Source organism: Rhamphochromis longiceps, linkage group LG13 (genome assembly GCF_057381845.1).
Source record: "Rhamphochromis longiceps isolate RC_006_pf linkage group LG13, R_longiceps_female_GT1.1, whole genome shotgun sequence".
NCBI classification, from domain to species: domain Eukaryota; kingdom Metazoa; phylum Chordata; class Actinopteri; order Cichliformes; family Cichlidae; genus Rhamphochromis; species Rhamphochromis longiceps.
This window is the reverse complement of record NC_140569.1, coordinates 5,598,886-5,619,562: the sequence shown is the minus strand read 5'-3', so window position 1 is coordinate 5,619,562 and position 20,677 is coordinate 5,598,886. Positions and strand designations below refer to the sequence as shown.

Below are 20,677 nucleotides of genomic sequence, written 5' to 3'. Positions count from 1 at the left end.
TGCAGTTACAGAAACGGCTTCAGAAACAAGAATTTTCTTTCTTTTTGTGACTGGTGATTATTATTCCTTCCTGATGCCAGTACTCTAAGTGCAGACAGCTCTCCAGCCTACTGTTAGCAAGCCAAGGATGTCTTCCTGTCTTTCGTCTTACGTTCAGTGCTTACATAATGGCACGTCCCCCATCTTCTCTTTTATTATTCATGTCTCCATTTGGTGACAGAAGGTATGTAGGAGGCTTTTGTTTTGCTATTTTTTTTTTACCTTTGTTGCTGAAAGCACAGCTTAGTTTACTTATTGTAAAATATGACATATTTTATTTTTCAAATTCCCCCGATGGTGCATCTCAGTCCACAATAAAGGCACTTCAGCTAACATTATTTAATATCAGGTAATTTATAAATTAATTAGCATTAAGTAACGATAAACAAATGTCTCAATGTTTAAGGATTTACCTGTTTATTGCTAATGTATGTTACTATATGGTTAGTGAAAATTACTAACATGTATATCATGACATTGACAGCCAAGGTGTTTCATTAATCATAAGCGATTGCTTTATAGTGATAAAATGCAACACCATTTACTTTTTTAAATCAAATTTATTCAAGGTTCATGGTTGTCCACCTACTCTTTCATTCTCTAACTTGTAATCGGTTTTTCCTTGAGACTTACGTGAGACTTATATTTACTGATTTCAACTCTGACTTGACCCCAAACTAAGTGATACCACGTCAACAAACAGAAACATTAAAAATGTGCACCACCTGTACCTGAAACAGTTTTTTTTTTTTGTTGTAATAAAAAGGCCAAATTTGGGTTCTGCAGTGTGATTGCCCCCCCCCCCCCCCCCCCTTCCTTTCACTTCCTTGTTGACTTGTTTTCAGCTAAAGCGCTGTCCCAGTTCTTGCCGTGGCTATGTATGTATTCAGTTTTTCATTACAGTAGTTTTGTCCTTAAGAAGTTAGAATTAGAATTTCACTGTGTTTGGTCTTATAGTCCTGTTTTAAAAACCAAGTTCACCCTTGGTGGCTTGAGCTTCAATATAAAATAATAAGGTTAAAATGTTGAAACATGTAGAAAATAGCAGCATTTATTTTTTATCATTTTTCTAGGTTGGTAGAGCACAGTTCTATGTTCTCTGGTAGACAAAGACTGGTAGACTCTCGCTCGCTGCTGCTTCTACTTCTATAGTGCGTAGACGTTGTGGAAAAATAATTAGTTAACAAATGGTCTTTGTGACCTATATTGTAGGTCGAAAACAGTTATTTATTAAGAAATGCTTTAAGCTAAGATAAGATAAGATAAAACTTTATTAATCCCTCGGGTGGGTTCCTCTGGGAAATTCGGTTTCCAAAAGCACAGCACCGACAGAAGTTACAGAATATTATATATATATATATATATATATATATATATATACATACATACATACATACAGAGACATATATACAGAGACATATATAAATAAAATAAAATATACAAAGGGGATAAATAGAATAAATAGGAATAAAAATAAAAAATACAAGTGAATTGCACATTTCAAGTATTGAGGTCTATTGCACCATTGACTATTAACAAAAGTATTGCACAGTGAAGTGAAGAGGCACTACAGCTTAGTTGTTCCCCCCTCCTTTGTCCTCCTGTTTCCCCTCCCTCTCCCCTCCAGAGAGGAGGGGAAACAGTCTGATGGCGTGTGGGACAAAGGAGTTTTTAAGTCTCTTAGTTCTTGTCTTGGGGAGAAGCAACCTGTCACTGAACAGACTCTTCTGGTTGTTAATGGCCATGTGCAGAGGATGCCCAGCATTGTTCATAATGTCCAGCAGTTTTTTTTAGTGTCCTTTTCTCTGCCACTGTCACCAGAGTGTCCAGCTTCATGCCGACCACAGAGCCAGCCTTCCTGATCAGTTTCTCCAGCCTGGATGAGTCCTTCTTTGCTGTGCTGCTATACATGATAATTATGATTGATCAGAATTCATAGCACTCACATATGCACACATTTGCTGTGAATGAGCTAAATTAGTACATTGGTAAATTGGTACATACACAACTGTGGCACAATGACCTGCCGTAAACAGCTGAAGGGTTCATGACCGTGGCGTTGGAAACCCCCCCCCCCCCCCCCCCCCCCCCCAAAAAAAAAAAAAAAAAAATAGAAAAACATTCTATTGCTTGTCTGATGATCCAATTTGAACTGGGTTATTTCTGTCTCAGGCTGATTTGGCTGCAGGCTTTCTGTATCATTCCCATATTTCATGTAAGCCAGAGGCTGTCTACACACTCTTCAGCCAAACATACTGAAATAATTAATTTCCAGATGTCAAAGTTGGACGCTCTTTTGTGGGTAAACTGGTTTTAATTTCCAGTCTACAGCAATGACTTTGTGTTATGAAATGGTGTATATCGTAGACCTAACAATGCCACGGGAAGGCTCTGTTGAGAAGTTCTCCAAGAGCAAACTTGACTCATACTTGAATGTGGCAGCTGATGTTCAACTGTCAACTGTGAAAGTGGAGAACCCACAGAGATTGACTGCAGCGCCTGTGTTGCATCATCTACAGTTAGGTTGAAACACGCTGGGGTGCAGTACAGGGCTCACCATCAAACATCACTTACATCATCAACAATCAAAGATCTGTCAGCAGCAGACACTGCAGGCCACTGGATCTGGATAAGGCAGCAGAACACCATATGGGCAACAAAAGCAACATCAACATGGTGCCATGGGGGGGTGAACTTGGGATGTTGAGATTCACTGTTAAGCTCTCTGGAGGGGGTTTCAGGCTAGTCAACAATACAGAGGAGATGGAGGACGTTACTTAAGAAAATGGTGATGAAATCATGCGAAGTCTAACAGCAGCACCGACAATGTTTGGTAATAGTCCTTGGACTCTTATGTATATTGTCAGTAAAAAAGCTCTGGCAGCAAAAAATACTTTGTTAGCTTGTCTTCAGGTGGTGTTAACTTTGGTGACAATTTTTATTACACTTAAGATGATTAATGGATATGCTGTTGATGTCTATGCTTGGGGTTATATGGCATTACAGTTTATTATGGCAAATAAGGCAAAATACATGCTGTTAACATGTGGCGTGAAATCAGCAGTGGTGTAGGAAATTCACAGGTTCTTTTGTTGAAGTAGTAATAAGTCACCATTAAGACTCCGTTACCTTACAAATAAGAGACCTTCTTTCACGATAAATCAATTATACTTGTTGTCTGATTGGGAAAACAGTCTTTTAGACAACTATATTTACAGTGGAATAGTTTAAGAAAAGCAGCAATGATGAGCCCCTCCAACACTTTCATCTTCTGTTTCACAGTCTGTTTCTTTCCCAGAGACCCAGGGCTCCCTCTCCCTAAACATACATGCACTTGTGTTCGCCTTTCAGTTTCTATTGCTGTCAATTTTAGCTTTTCTTTGCCACCTCTGACAAAGAGACATTTTCTTTCACTGTGGAGAGCTTCCACAGTTAATCTGCTCGTTCCATTATCCTTCATTTCAGCAAGTGGCAGTGGCCACAGATAGCAACAAAAGTGCTATCCTGTTCTTGGTTTGGTTGAAAAATTGTTGCAGATTTGGACCCTGCTGAAGGGTCTCTTAAGGGTTAGAAGAAAAAAAAATACAGGCTTTCAGTTCAATTCAGGTTTATTTATATAGCTCCAAAACACAACGTATCTTCAAGGTGCTTTGTACTGTAAGGTAAATACCCTACGGTCTTCCTCCAGTCTCTTCAGCAAGTTATGGTCATTACCTATTGGAAAATGTGCCTTTCTATTTTAAATTCTTCAGCAGCACTTCCAAAAGGTCCCATTTAATTATTTTGTTTGTCTTGTTCTTTATGATTATCATTTATAATGGAAACAACAAAATTATAATTTTTTGTACATTTATAATTTATTTTTTTTTGGGGGGGGGGGGGACATATATAAATAACACAAGTTATGGACATGATTAGTTTTTGTTTTCTTGTGTATAAAAAGTGGCTTCCTGTGGTCTGCTAAGCAGCGAAAAGCCAACATTTGCAAAGGTGGGGTTCCCCACTTTATAGCCATTGTTTTATTAGGGCTAATTTTCTCATGATTATAAAATAAGCAATGAGAAACTTCAAAAGGAGCCAGTTGAGGAAGTTCTGGCTAGGGTTCCTGCCTTTGGAGGTTTTACAGGCACACCTAACTGGGTGGAAAGCCTGTAGTACACTAGGAACCTGTTACTGAGATAATGTGTCTCCTCTGGCCTGAGAGTGCCTTGGGATTCCCAGGAGGAATTGAAAAGTGTGACTGGGAGAAAGGGGATCTGGAATACCCAACTTCTGGTAAGCAGAAGAGACTGGATGGATGGATATTTACTACCTTTATGTGGAGCAAGGTGTAATTCAGTTGAATGTAACAAATCGCTACAGTTCAAAGGCTCAAAAAAGCCCTCAGAGATGAAAACTTAAGTGCTCTGCTGCAGAACTGCAGCAATTTGAGCACAACTGGTTACATTATAGTGTGCATGATTTGATTTGATTTTTTTGCTCACTTACTACCTTCTTGTCCACATACAGACATAAACCAGGTGTTAGTTATATTATTTGAGCTGATATTGAAAAATAGCCTTATTTTCTGTGAGGAAATCATGATGTGAAGTCTGTGTGTGTGTGTTTCATGTTTATCCCACATGGTTTCTGTGTGGCGTTTGGGGGTTTCATGTGCTTGGAGAAAAGTGAAGGGGGAAGACAGCCTATGGGTTCTAGACTTGATGTATTATGCATGGAGGCTTACAGATCTGTATTCTACTGGCTTCAGTGATGCTAACTCTCAAGCACCGTAGGAGCAAATAGATTACACGAGATGGAGCCAGACGATCTGCGCTATCCAGGGACACCAGATATCAGACCCAATGTGATGAACAGAATGTGGCACTGAAGATTTTTGATAAGGTGAAAATTCCCCCTTCAGAACAAACAGTCCTTTCTTTGCAACACCATAGATGTCATCTGTTGTGTTTAGGTATCCTCAGGGTGATTTCTGTCAATGATGATGACTAATCCTGATTTCAGTAAGGAAGCTGATGAGAAAGAACACAGAGCAGAAATGTACCTTTTTTTCTACACATTGCTTGAAGTATGTGGTGGGTGTTATTTCATTTCTAGCCATTTAAAGCTGCCATCGTTGAGGAAATGCAGTGCTTAATGTTTGTTGTTGACATAACTTTAAAGGCCCTCAGTCTCCAAGTGATGATAGGAACTTGAAAAAGTTTTTAGCGACTGATGTTGTGTGAGATGCAAACACATGTCCTCTTGGATATGACCCAGTTACTGCATTTATGTCTCTTCTTCTAGACGGAAATCCAGTAGATCCTGTCTTCCCCAACTTTGACCAGTGCAAAATACAAATTTTGTTAATCTGGTTACTTTATATATTTTACAGGAGTAATTAATATAATATACATCATTTTACCTGCCTATGCAAAAGGGATAATTGTCTAATTCCCAGATCGATATTTTTGTTATTGTAAAGTATAACATCAGTTGTGCATGATTCATATTTCAGAATAAGAATTATTTATCTTATATTGGGCCTTGGTCCAGCATCACCCTTCATCTGCCACCTGGAAATGAACTATTTTGGATTTCCTCTGAAGCAAAGTTGAACAGCATGTATGAGGGGCTTCTGTGCCACGCCTCTCTTTGACCCAGAAAGTTGATTCTCTTCTTCTGGTCGATGTGTTATCAGTTGGAGAAATTATGATGACTTTAGTCTCACCTGACTGCAGTTTTCCCCAACCTTATAAATGTAGCTACTAGGGGTGCAACGATACAGAAAATTCACGGTTCGGTTCGGTTCGATACTTTGGTGTGACGGTTCGATATTTTTTCGATACAAAAAAATGTTCATGCCTTTTTTAATTTGTCATTTATTAAAATTATAAATATATATTTTAACTCAAAAGTACAGTTTTTAAATTTAACCCTAACCCTTGTGCGTGTTTTTTATTTTGACAGCGAATGCGCATCTGCGGACCACTTATGTGCAGCCCTGGTTATTTAGCTCGTCATATTGCAGCCACAAAAATTCTTTTGTCCATGAAACCATAAAGCTGCACTTTCTTTTTGCCTTATAGTCTGAATTGTCATAACTTCTCCGTTTTGTGGTAAGCTTTTCTTTGGCTGTCATTTCTTCACCCTGACCTGTCTTATTTGGCTCAGCAGAACTAAAATATATATCTGTCTGTGAAGGTCATCGTAGTCAAATATAAATCCTGCTGCTTTTACACACGCACTCACATAAGCTCAGCGATTCTCTGCGCGATCAACCTCTCACATGTTTAAGCTGCGGGAGATTTCACTTGTCATGTTTGCATAGTAAGCTAACAATTAATAAGACGATGTCAGAGGAATTGGTGCGCAAATTATCATCACTCACAGATCAGTACTGTCGCTCTCTATACACAGTTCGCGCGATTGCAAAGTGAAAGCAAAAAAACAAGCGCAAATTCAAACGCGACTTCAATATGTCACATATTGACAGTGGCTCAGCGATGCCAATGACATAATTACCCAGCTACATTTCCGAAAGAATGCAAAAGCATTGACATATATTTTTCCTTCCTACAATAGCCCGACGGGCAGGGCAGAGAAAAATTTTGGTAACCCGACTGAAAAAATCGCTAGCACTGGGACGTTGGGCTAGCGATATTGCGAGCCCTGTATCTGATTGAGGAATCACTCATCTTTGGAAAAGAGAGTTTATTACAGAGAAATGTCTCTTTCCAAAATAAAAGCTATACTATCCGCTCCTTCTGGGCTATATTCTCAGCAGCATATTAAACAGCTGTCTAAATGACTCGGCTAAAGTTAGTAGCATGCTTGCTTGTTTTTTTGTCTGCTTCCACTTGTCTTTGCACTAGGATGATGTCGGCGTAAATGTGCAGTCATATTCGTTGTGTTCCCACTAGTGCTTTCAGGTTAATCTCGTTGAAATGACCTTAACGCCACAACACGGCAAATCTCCGTTAATGAGCTACCGCCGATCGCCCCGTGCATGGGGCTAGACGGCCAACACGTTAACGAGCTAACTGTGCTAACACACTAGTTCCCACCCATGTAATTGAGCATTGCATGGCACATCCAACATACTGTTTTACTTTAGTCCATGACTCGCTTACCTTCAGGGTCATACGTCACATGAAAACCAAAATAATTCCAAACGCCAGATCTGAATGAGGGTGGGGGAGGTCCATGTTACAAGGAGAGCTTAACTTCTGTCTCGCTAGCTTGCCCTGCGCTCTTCCTTCTGACAATGCTGTCTGTGTTGAGCGCTCAGTGAATCTGCGTTCGACTACTCCGCCTAGGCTGCACTGTCGACCCTAGGCGGAGTAGTCAAACGCAGATTCACTGAGCGCTCAACACAGACAGCATCGTCAGAAGGAAAGTTGATAAAATAAATTACAAATTTTGTATTGTTCGATACATATGCGTACCGAACCGAAAGCACTGTATCGAACGGTTCAATATCGATACGAATATCGTTGCACCCCTAGTAGCTACATAACAACTGACTAGCACCATTACATAACAATGAACCACAAGCTCAGTTTCATGTTTGTTAATAATTATCATGGCCAGTGATCAACAACCATTGGTGTCATTCACAGAGAGTTGAAAAATTGCCACAATTCCAGCACTTTAGCATATACGCTTGTTCACTGATAGTTGTTACCTTGACTCCCCATTCAAATCGGCATTCCTCCCAGTCCAGGATGTGCACATGCTCTTCATTGAAGGTCTGGCCCCTAGCCTGTAAACGTAAAAAGCCTACAAAATCCTGGTTTGATACGGTAACTCTGTGTTTGTGTTTGTGCCGAGGGACTCGATCCTTGGTTTGATTGTTTTTTGTGTAGCATGTCTTGGGGTTTGAAAATCAGAGAGAGAGATTGTGTTTTCAAAAAAAAAAAATGCACCTCAGCTATTCGTACACTCCTGACACATAAGAGATCACCACTGATTTTCCTTTAGGAAGCAGTTGTCCTTCTGTCTTGGATCACCGGGAGAATTCTTTAGGCATCTTCCCAGCTTTGACAAATGTAACCCTGGGATAACCACATTTACTCAGGCTCTTTTTGATGTGATGTAGCTCTGCTTCGCCTGCCACTGGGTCTTTGAGGACAGTGATGACACCCAGTTTGTGCTCCAGTAGATGATGAGAGTCAAACCTTAAATATTGACCCGTATGTGCTAGTTTACAGTACACATTGACTTTCACGTCCCCCACTACTTATGGCAATGCTAGCCTGTCATTTTTCATATCCTCCCTGTTGAATTTGATGTATTTGTCCAGCGAGTTAATGGCATCTGTGAATTGAGGTAGATCTTGAGATTAGATTTTCAGCCAGGTCTCATCCACATACCTGAACCAATGGCTCTGGGATGTTCTGGGATAGGATAACAGAGCCCTCTTTTCTACTTCCTCCTTATACAAGTTGGCCGTAATAGACGAAACTGGGCAACCTGTAGGACACCCATGTTTCTGCCTGCAGTATTGGCTCTTATAGCTAAAATATGTGTGTTAAGATACTGTTTAAAGAGCAGACATGCTTGGTTGATAATAAAGCTTGGGTTCATCCTGTAAAATATTACAACTACCTCCATACCTTCGGTAACTGGAAAACAATTGAAGTCTCTTATGATATAGCATTCTTATTACAGAGTGTTGTTTAATCTGATTCCATAATGACGTTCCTGACCTTCCCCTCAAAATTCAAAGTGTTCTGAATGTAGTTCGTGAAGCTGGCTATCGACGGGTTGAAGACCAAAGCCAGAAAGCTGTAGGGAACTCATAGGCTACAACCTGCTGCTTTCATTTGTTGTGCTGGAGAAGGAAAGTAGTGGTACAGTCTGCAGTGTGGATATGGGCATTACTTTTCATTACTTTTCAAGTGCAAACTCCAGGACAGAAACAACAATATTATGCTGCTAACACAATTTTGGCTCTTTGCTAGTTTATGCTAACAATAAATTAGCCAAAAGCTCCGAGTTAAACTGAGTGAATCCCGACCCCAGCCCAGCAGTCAGACCCTGAACTCATCCAGGTCTGGAAATCCCAAAAAAATAGTTCTGTTCATCTGGACGTAACGTTTTCAGTGGGGGAAAATTTTCCATCACTCATCCAAGTGATTTCTTCATTCTCACATCATTTTATGGAGAAATGCAAAAATAAAGTTAGAAGTGTTATAAAAAATGCTTTTTTCCTGGGAGTAATTACTTTTAAATTTAAGAAAAGTATTCTTTGTAATATGTGTAAAGCATTATTTTGTTTTTGAAAACAACTGATCACAACAAAGAAGGGAAATACTTCCAAGATACACAAACATTTGACCACACAGCATGCAATTAATCTACAGGAAGGTAATGTCTTTAATATGCAGCTTGGTGATGGTGTTGAATCTCGAAGCAGAGCTAATGAAAACCCAATGAGAATTATTAAGAGAATTGATAAGTGATATTGATAATGGAATCAGAATCTCTAAAATCGTATCATTTCCCATCCCTACACCTCTATAGCAGGTTGTACAGATCCAAGAATAGAGGAAAAATGTGAACTGAGCATTTGACCCTGAGCTTGTGGATCAGTGATTACTTTTACATAATATGCTGACCTTGTTATGTGAAAGTCCATTTTATTATGAAAATCCACCATTGTGTATATGTACTGTAAGTGAGAAAAATACAGAAAAGCACAATAACCCTTTTAAAATGATTTGTTCAATCGTGACTGTAACAGCATCTTTGTATTGCATTTACCAGCCATAATTCATATTTTAATAACTATGAAGTGCAATACATTAAAATTAAATCACCATTGTCCATCATTGTTTACTCGTTACCATTGGTTAAGTGAGAGAAAACGAAGCTCTTTTGCAAGATATTAGAGAAAGTATTTTAAGCCATTTGAAGTATGTAAGTTATTATTTTCTTATTTTAATCTTAACAATATTCAAGAAGGAAAAAAGGAAAAAAATAGCCAGTGGTCAACAGTTTCATCAGTGAATCATGATTAGATCTCATGTTGCTGTTGTTGTTTTTTTTTTTTTCTTTTTCCCACTCTCATGAAGGCACCATCCAAGAGAATATTTTCTCTAGAAATAACCTGGAGCTAATGTCATGCAATGGCACATGGTACAGCTACATCTTTGGTGCTGTTAAGTAAAACTAAGGCCTTGTAAACCCTGTAGGCACTCTATTTTTCCTCTCTCTCCTTCATCTGCTCTGAATCCCAAGACTTCAGGAGGCAATAACCTCTTTAAATTCTTTCCATGTGGAACACAGATGAAGCCAGATAATTGGAAATGCTATTAAAAATAGAAAAGGCTCAGGCAGCGAGAACATAGCAGGTAAATTCAATCATCCATGCAAACTACTGTTATGTAAGGGAACATCTAAGGATCTCTGTATCTTCCGTCCATGCTAGTATTTGTTTTCTTCTACATTCTCTCACTTTTGAATTAATTGCTCTTACTTGTGCCACTTAGTGCCCATTGAGCCCGTTTTATCACATTTGTGGCGTTCAGACTGATGCCTGAAATATTTGGTGCATTTTCTCTCACTAATTTTGACACATTTTGCAAATGAATTGCAGTTCAAAATTTTAGTCAAATCTTACATTAATATTTTGCTGAAAACAGCCTTTAGTCGTGAAGAAATTGTCTTACACTAAAATTACATCTCAAGTCTAAATCCTGTAGCTTTCAAACCATGCAAACCATTGAAACAAGTATCTGCAGACACACAACTATACAATTCACTTTTTGGAGAAAAAAAAAAAGCTGGGGGAAATTTAATTGGTTGTTGAGTAAACATTTTGTCTGTCTTATGGTCCAGAACTGGTTTAGATTGGATATAAATTGAAGAGGAGATAGGCACAAGCTCAGCTGTGACTTACACTGACAGATAAATAGTGTTGCTTCCTTCTCAGTGTGGTTCAAGAAATCGAGAGCCAAATAAGCTGTAGAAAAGAAAATCTTAAAAATTTTGACGTTTTTAAGGAAATGTTTTGTTCATGTGTCTCAATGCTAGATTGTGTAGCATTCATTACTTGGTAAAGACCGATATGTAGTGATGATATATAGTAGTGACATATCATTACTATATTAAGGTATAAAGAATGAGATCACTGATACAAGGGGGGTGGTGAGGTTTCTCCAAAGGGTGGCTGGCATTGCCCTTAGAGTTAAACTAAGTAATTCGGTTATTTGAGAGGGGCTCAGAGTAGAGCCGCTCCTCCACATCAACAGGAGCCAGTCGTTTGGACATCTGAGTAATAGGCATCCTAGTCAGATGCCCAAACCATCTTGGGAGATATCCTAGGGAGTCTGCTTGGATCTGGACTCTTATTCTGACGTGCCTACTGGGAGAAGAACCAGGAGTAGGCCGAGGACACACTGGAGAGATGACATCTCTTGGATGGCCTGGGAATGGCTCAGTGTTACCCTGGACAAGCTGGAGGAAGTGGCCGGGGAGAGGGAGATCTGGGCTTCGCTGCTGTCCCCACGACCCGGGCTGGGATAAGTGGAAGAAGATGGATGGATGGAGCAAAGAGTAATGTCAGACTGGTTTGCACTCAAGTATATTAAAAAAATGTGTCATTGTCCGGGGACTATGTATTGAGCATTACTAAGACTGAAGCAAAAATTGTGGCCCTGCACTGAGAGTCTGACCTGACCTGGAGGGACAAACAACAGCTGTCACAGAATGAGAACAGATTGGATCTATTAAATCAAAGAATTCTCTTTTCATGAAAAATGAATAAATAAAAAGATCTGGCAGAAGAGAATTGGAGTTGGTACCAAAATCTGCCAACATAAATGCAATGGACTGATATTTTTAAATGGTAAACAGGCCTGGTATATTTATTGGATATTAAAGTCTGCTCTTGGGTATGTAAATGTGTGCTTTTCTGTCAGCGGAAACCCTACCATGTGGTGGATTAGGGATATTCTGTTGAACCGCCTTTCTTTGAACTACTGACTTTAGTGAAAGATCAAGTGAGCTGTAAGAAGAGAAGGGCAAAAAGAGATGAACTAAGGGGAGGTGAAAGTAAAAAGGGAAAAGAGCGCAGTGGGAGAGCAGACAAAAAAGAGAGGATGAAGGAAAAGTAGAGCGGTTCCGTCGCTTGTGATTTCATTTGTGCCTAAAAGGGTTTTAGACGAATAAATGGAAAAAATCAAATTAAATCAAAATGACAGAATATGTAAAAGAGGGTATAATGGTGGAAAAAGCAGCAGTGAATGAGCACGAGATGGGGAGATGCCTTAGTGAATAGAAACGGAGAAAGAAGGATAGGACTGTGGCAGAGAGGAGATAAAGAGCAAATCTGAAAAAGGGGGAGCAGAAGTTGGTAATTACAAAGTGGGAGAGAGAACAAATGAATCAGCATTGCTGAAGCTGAATAATGCAACAGCGTAGCTTGCAAACACACAGAGGACAAGGAGTGTATTTCAAGCAGGAACGCATAGAGAAGGAAACAGATACTGGTTCGGCTGGAACATCTGTGGCTTATGAAAATGCCTCATGTTCAAAAGAGAAAGAAGTTCTGGTGAAAATGCAAATGTTACGCATTCGAATCATCTCACTGGGCTATAAGAAACAACACCTCGCATACCTCCTCTCAACCTTTTGGTTTCTTGTGTACACGGCAAGATACCCACAAAGTCTCTTTGTCAGTGTGTACTTCCACCCTGGCTTTGTAGACTAAAATTCATCATGACAAGAAGATGAGCTGAACTGGAGAACAAGAGCAAAACAAGAATGAGATTCAAAAACAAGCTGTAGAGTTAACTTTGGAAGGCCAGAGACTCTAGAAGAAAAAAAATCTAATGTTCGTCACCGATTGCCTGCTCTCTGCAGCGTTTGCTGAACTAAAAAGGCTTCAGTATGGAGATTTTCAGTTTTCTTCTACAACTATTAAATGCCATACCTTAAAAACATAATGCCATTTTTAAATCCCACTAGTAAAGTGTTTTTTGAATGTCACCTCCACTTTATGAATACAAATGCTCCTCTGAACATGTGGAATGGCATGGCAAAGAAAAGCCCATTTATTTCTAAATGTTGAGGGTCAAAGAAAAGGTGAAAGCAAAAGATGCAAACAATATTAGACGGTGTAGATTACATCCCAGAAGGCTTTTATGGTGTTTATGCTTTTATTCAACCTGTTGGGAAGAATTGTAAGTGTAAAAGACAGAATATGGTTAAAATCAGCTTTTAAGGTTTCAAACCAAATGTGTGTTGAACATGTCTCTCACACACAGATAAGACTGGTGCTGAAGTATATGATAGTAGTTCTACATATTTAAAAGGTTTTGAGTTTGAAATGCTGCACTAACTAATATGTTGGGAACACAACTGGTTTTTGTGCCTCTAAAGTATAATCGGTAAAATTTGTCAATATTTTACTATCAAATGTAAATTGAGTGACCCATTAGTTGAATGTTCATATTCAAATGAACATATCCAGATACACTGATGTTGTGACCTTTAAAACTATGCCAGAGAGACTGAAATATCATGGAGTAACATTACTTATTTTCCTTGGGCAGTAAGCAGCTTAAGGTAACTGTTGTTATGATTTGGTGCTATAGAAATAAAACTGAATTGGACTGAATTGCATTGTCATCCTGACTACACAAGCAAAATTATCTTCCGTGACTGTAAAGTTTGCATGCTTGTATGCAAGTTTATATTTGATTTCTTTCTTTTTACATCCCTTATCTGTCAGCCCAAAACTGTTCAGGTCTGAGGACGTGCGCCGAGTGTCTGGAGAGGGTGGAGTGTGGTTGGTGCGGTGATCCCAGTAACACCGGTAGGGGCATTTGCATGGAGGGCTCCTACAGAGGCCCTCTAAAGCCTGTGACCGCAAAGGCAGGGCCCAGAGACCGGGATAAACTGCGAGACAGGGACATGGTGGTGGATCAGGGTCTCTGTTCATCAGACAGAGGCTACAACTGGGCTTTTATCCAGTGCCCCGGTGAGTGAACCACGAGACCAGACTGGACCAGATGACACCAAGGTTAAGCTTTGTGGACTCACCTTTCATACCCTGTAATTGAGTATCCCACTTAATATGAATAGTGTAGCCTCTTCTGGCTGCGGTGTTTTATCTGCTGCTAGAACTGAAGTAGGAAATGTGCATTTTCAATAGTTACCCACTTCATCTATAAGTATGCGATTGCCAAGTGATTCTGATAGTGAGCAATGTGTATGATGGAAGCAGAAAAAATATTAGGAACTCCTTTCAATGCGACGTTCAGCACAAATAAAATGATAACCTTTGCAGGTATTTATTGTAGTGTTCTTGCATTAAAACCACTTATGGTGAAGTGAAGATGATGTGTACTACTGCACATGCTTTCTTATGTTCCTATGAATGTTCTCTTCCAGCATGCCAATGTAACGGTCACAGCAGGTGTGTGAACGGCAGCGTATGCGAACACTGTGGAAACCTGACAGCAGGGACGCACTGCCAGAGCTGCATGCCTGGTTACTATGGCGACCCCACCAATGGAGGGAAGTGTAATGGTAAGTGCAAAGGTCACGGAGGTTAATAACTTTAATTTTGATGAGCATCAGCAAACCTTGTCAGTGCTCTGCAGAAACATCCTGTTCTGTGTGTGTCTGTGAAATAAGTTCATTTAAACGCAGCAGAAACATTTTGGCAGACATTCCCTATTTTAACAGCTTTCAGACGTGTAAAAATATTACTTGTAACCAGCAGTTTACAGCATTGTAATGGCCACAAACAACCTGGTGGGGGCAGTATTTAGAAGGCATGATTCCCAGCTTTGGTTCCTTTAGAGCTTGTGGTCACCAGCAGGACACCGGATGAAACCTGAAATGTATGTAGTACGAAGAGGAATGCAGTGTGTGCTTTTCCTTTATTATTTTTTCTTTCTTTCAAACCTTCAGAGTGAAGATGAACACACACAGATCTGTATGTTTTGATTAGAAGCAACCTCTCAGCAGTTCCTCCTCACTTTTTTTTTTTTTTTTTTTTAAATGCTTCATATGGAAATAATTGTAGTGCATAATCCAGCAGTCGAAACAGGAGAGCGTGTGAGTGTGGGATGAACCCACAGGAAAGCATGTGTTAGTGGAGTTAAGCGTGATTTGAAGGCTTCTGGAGTCTGGTTTGGGAAGGTATGGGTCTTGATAGGAAAAAAAAAACCCATCAGCGACAGGAGAGTGTAATGAATGAGTGAGTGACTGCTAGAGTGTGAGTGAGGGAGGGAGAAGTGAGAAGGAGGTGTAGGAGCATCAGTCTCACAGTGACAGATGTGCGTTTTGGCTTGGCGGCGGCATGACATTAAATCGCTCTTAATCATTTTCTTATTTCCTGAGTTGACTGGTGTCTCTGTCCCTGGCGGCTTTTTGCAAGGAGCATGGCGCTGATAGATGCACGCCTCTCTACGCCCCCATACAGTACAGCCTTTAATACAGTTTCTCTTCTTTTTTTTGGCTTTATTTTCCTCTGTATCCTGTCTTTTGGCTTTTCTCGTGGTCTCCTTAACATCCCCTGGTCACATTTTCCCAGCTGTGTTTCTCTCCATGCTCTACACATTTCCTCTTCTTGACACCTCCTTAATATTTCCTCCATATGTTTTATGTCATATTCAACTTTCTTTTTTTCCATTCTTCTTCTCTCCTTACTTCCTCACTTTATTCCTCATGTCCTTTCCCTATTTAATTTAGTTGTCTAATCTTTTTCCTAAACTGTTAACTATCTACTTTTTTTCTCTTTGTCACATTATCAGGATTTGAGTGATCACGGGCGCTGTGCTGTTAGGAGTAATTTTGTTCTGTGAGGGTTTCTATGGTCAAACTGGTCACTGTTGAGAGTCCAGACATGCATATAACTTTAAAAAGTTATATGCATTCTAAAGTAGTTGGAGAAGGCAGCGAGGACAGCTTTGTGGGCTTTGAAGAAGACATCTCCTATAGCCACGGTGTATAGAGAACAAATCACCCTGCCTCAGAGAGGGTTACCTGGTCACCACCTGGGCCAGGCCTGGTGTGTTCCTACTGGCACAGCTCAAAAGAGCGACATGGGGCTTACCTTCCTCTAAGCCAGGGGTCTTGAACTCCAGGCCTCGAGGGCCGGTGTCCTGCAGGTTTTAGATGTGTCCTTGATCCAACACAGCTGATTTAAATGGCTAAATTAGCTCCTCAACATGTCTTGTAGTTCTCCTGAGGCCTGGTAATGAACTAATCATTTGAATCAGGTGTGTTGACCCAGGGTGACATCTAAAATCTGCAGGACACCGGCCCTCGAGGCCTTGAGTTTGAGACCCCTGGCAACCACAGTGTTGTGTTTATGTTTTACATTTTATTTTCTTCTTTGGCATATATGTGCTGGTTAAACTGGATTTCTTAACAAACTAATATCATCCATAATGTCTTTTTTCTTCTTTGACTACAGTGACTGCACTGATAATATAAGGGAAATCCTCCTTCAGCCTTAAATCCATCTATCCGTACCTCTTTTCACATCACCTTATATTTTTTTCTCTTTTACACTTCAGCTGTTTGCTCTCTTAGACCCTACAGCAACTCTTTGTCATCGCCATCTTTTTGTGTCACCTGTCCATCATTTCTATCAATATCCATTTTCTCCATCTTTCTTTATAAAAGGGACCACTAGATTTACCTTGGGCTAAATGGCTGGGAGGCAATGATGTGTGGCCGATTACGGTGCTGAATGATAGAGACACAGCTTTGTCCCTAGCAGGAAGGGGAAAGGCCTGTGCTCATAGCATTGTAAAGAGTATGGGACAGCAAGACAGTGGGGGGAAAAGAGTGAGAGAGACAGAAGCAAAGACAGGCTGACAGGGGAAAAAAAAGATAAAAGCATGTGGTGAGATTTACAAGGTTAATATCGGTGGAAAAGGACAGTTGCCCTTGGACAGAGAGACGATGAAGGAGTAGAGGAGGAGATGGAGGGATAAATAGAGAAGAAGAGATGGAGGACGGACAGAGGAGAGGGGAGTCTGTCCGTTCCCCTGTCCCCGTGACAGATGATTAACTAACCTTGTCAAATCTGGATGAAGTGTGTGTCTGTGTCTGTGTCTATGCATGTGTATGCCGGGCATTAGTGTCCCTTTTCTCTGACTATTCCATTCACCTTGTCCTGCACACATACAAACGCGCCCACAACCACACCAACCTTTAGAGCCGCAGCTGACAAAATGTTAGATGTTTGGTTAGACTTTCAGGCCCTCAGAGGAGAACATACATTTTAGTGTGACAGGAAGCATGCATGTTTTATACACATTCTGGCTGTTTTTGTTCTGTTGATATTTTTTTTTACAGCAGAGAGACAGACTGGTGATTCTTAAAACATTTTATAATAAATTTGTCATAGTTGGGTTTGCCCTGGAGTGTTTACTTGCTTTCTAGAGGAAAACATCCACACCTGGGAGTATTACAACCTGAGTTGTACTCTTGTACCACGATCTACACAATGCCTGACCTCCAGCCTGTTCAGTGGCCTCATGTGGGCCATTTAGCCACCAAACAGCGCTTGACCATAAGGACTGAGTTACGGTGCATTTACACATCTTTGTGTAGGTGTTACAAAGGCTGTGTGTAGGTGAACATACAAAAGGATTGTTAAATATTACCTGACGCTCTCTTTGTTCTAAAATTATGAATTGGGGGTCTTTGTCAACAAAGATGTTAATTTGTGGTTGGCTTTGTTGCTGCCATGAAGGTGTCCAGTTACCACTGCGGCCTCTTTTTTTTTTTTTTTTTTTTTCCTGGTCTGTACATGCTGATGTCCTTTGGTGGTGGCAGTCTCCAGCAGCTTCCATTAGGAGACAGGCTGACGCATTACAATCAGGTCCACACATTTGTATAATGACAACATTTTTGTAGTTTTCCCTGTATTTTTTTCCCATCCGCCACACTGGATGTTAAATAATGAACTGTCATTGAAGTGCAGACTTTGAGCATTATTTCACAGGGTCCAACAACATTATTACTTCAAGTGCTTGTCCCACACCTGGATAAATGAGGAGGGTTGTGACAGGAAGGACAGCCGGTGTAAAATCTTTTTGCATCTTTGCCAAATAAGACATGGAGATTATCAAGAAAGACATTCACATATCAGATTGGTTGGGGTGATTGCCCCTGGTGCAACAAGTCATTGCTGGAAACTGTGCTACTTTTTGCTGAGGAGAAAGTAAGAGGAGGGGGGAAAGGAGTGTAACGACAGGCTGGACTGTGGAGGTGAGTAGCAAATTTAAAAGTAGGGTCACAAGTAAAGGGAGATAGTTTACTGATATGATGGAAAACACATAGGAAGTAAGTGTGCAGGAGACCGGGTGGCAAGGAAGTAAAGCCAGGAGTATTAAAGGTTGATTCAAGCTGTTCTACAGGAAAATCATTAAGGAAAAGTGTGCGAATAGTGTTGTGAAGGTGAATAGTGTGTCTAGAGCTGGAAGTCAAAGGGGTGCAGGGCTCGCAAAATCGCCCGACGGGCAGGGCTGAGATAGATTTTGGTCGCCCGACCGGAGATGTCGCTAGCCCCGGGACGTCAGGCTAGCGATTCATCACCGCGAGCCCTGCGGTGATGTTCAGTGTTATTCGTGTGTATGCCCCACAGGTTGGATGTCATCTAGAAGAAGTAGTCTTGATTAAGGCCTGGTTTAGATTTCTGCAGAGTCTTTGTAGAGCATACAGTGTAATCTATGTGGTCGACTTATGTTTCCAGCATTTATGCTTGTTTGTGTGCATTATGTGTTAATTACTGTGTGGTTGTGTGCCTGTGTTTTACATTAGGTGTCATCCAATAGAAACAAATAAGATGCCACCCTCTTTTATCCCCGCTGGGTCCCATCTCTCTGTTGTGATGTGTCTGTCTAGAATTTTCACTTCTTTGTACATCCCTCATGTCCATTCTAGTTTCAGTCACCTCTTTCTGGGAATTTATTCCTTATATTGAGACAATGATTGTTATTCTATCACTAAAAAATTTTTAAAACTCCAGTGAAAGGATCTGCAAAAAGTAGCTGGAAGTGCACAGGAGTAGTTGATGGTGCTTACAGGCCAGTCATAATAGTGTAGTTACATTTCTAGAGAGGTGCACTTCAGGTTATGGTATAGTGTTCAGAGGGTTTGTAAATTTCCAGCTGAAGCATAAATCTTCAGTAATTTGGATGAAGTGGTGGAGTGTGTCTCCTGGGACTGGTGACAGAGAAAGAGGAAGGCAGTGGCAAGGATTAAATGGTGGAAGTTGAAAAAGGAAGAATGTTGCACAGAGTTCAGGAAGGAGTTGAGACAGGCTCTGGGTGGTAAGGAATGGTTACAGATGATGGGAATGTACTGCTGAAGTATTGATGGAAACTGAGAGACACATTTGAAGTGTCATCTGGAGAGAGATGACACTTTGGAGGATGGTGGTGGAATGAGGAAGCACAAGAAAGTATTCAAAGTAGACAGGGGTACTGGTAAGTTAAGTGTATAGCAGAGGGAAAGCCTTATAGTGAGTTGTATGTGAGGCTGGACACTAAGGAAAAAGGAAGGGACCTGTATTAATTGGTGTGGCTTGGAGTGGCATCAGCTCATTACGCCTCCCCTGTTCAAAAGAGTGTGCCCGGACCTGGAGGTGGTTGTTGTGTGTAGGACACAGCTGAAAAGCTGCGGCCGTGTTTCAAGGCAAAAGCAACCAAAATAAAGGGTGTAAAGTGGGAACGATGTGGTCGGGTCTGTCATTCCCGTTACAATTGGTTAGGTAGAAAAATTAAGACAGAAGGTATGTGTAACAAGTTAGGATAATTGATGAAAAGAGTCCTTGAGAAGTAGGAAATAGTGCTTTGAGGAGCTGATTAATGAAGAAAAGAAGAGAAAATAGGATGGAAGAAGGACAGTTAGTGAATCAGAAAATGCAATCAATTGGTAAGGAGGAAGTGGGGGCAGCTATGAAGAGTAGAAAGGCAGCTGGTAAAGGTGACATAACTGTGAAGGTATGGAGTTGTCAAGAAGAGAGCGCAGTGGAGTTTTTAACCAGATTGTTCAAAAGTGAGACGATGCCTAAGGATTGGAGAAGAAGGTGCCAATTTTCAAGAATAAGGGCGAAGTGCAGAGCTGTAACTACAGAGGGATAAAGTTGATGAGTCAAACAATGAAGACAGTCTGGTTAATCAGTTACTGGTATATCTTGTGTACTTCTTATAAATATCTGTTGTGCTTTAACAATAAATAACACAAATCTTTAAAAGTGCAATTCTTTAACACACTCAAACTAAGAAGACAAAAAAACAAAAGATTTGTCAACATAATTGACTGTTGACTTTCATTTATTTTGTGGTGAGAGTAGACGCCCAGCTAACATGTGATTCATTCTGTTTCCTGATTTTTGGGGGAATGCAATTTCTTGGCCTCTGTTTGCTTTGTATGGTATGAATATAGCTGCATATCCTCATTATTTACCAATTCAGAATAAATAAGGCTTTTAGAATAATCGGAATGCTGTGGCACATATGTGGCTCTTTCCCTCAACCAAGTTCCTCATACTCATCTCATTTCTTGTATTCAAATTATGTATTTCTTTTAAAATATTTCTAAATATATTTTTTGGGTATTGCTTAGCCTCGGTGAAAAGTCATAAATAGCAAACAGACCACGGACCTTCTGTGCTGCC

The 20,677-nt window shown here is 40.4% G+C and overlaps 1 protein-coding gene across 1 annotated transcript in view; it reads left to right on the top strand.

Annotated features, from left to right (window-relative positions):
* The window catches only part of atrnl1a (attractin-like 1a), a 318,106-nt gene that overhangs the window by 89,819 nt on the left and 207,610 nt on the right, over nt 1–20,677 (top strand). Inside the window, exons 20-21 of the mRNA XM_085427777.1 lie at nt 13,760–14,008; nt 14,422–14,559. Of these exons, the coding sequence (XP_085283903.1) occupies nt 13,760–14,008; nt 14,422–14,559 (387 nt within the window). The remainder of the gene's footprint in view (nt 1–13,759; nt 14,009–14,421; nt 14,560–20,677) is intronic.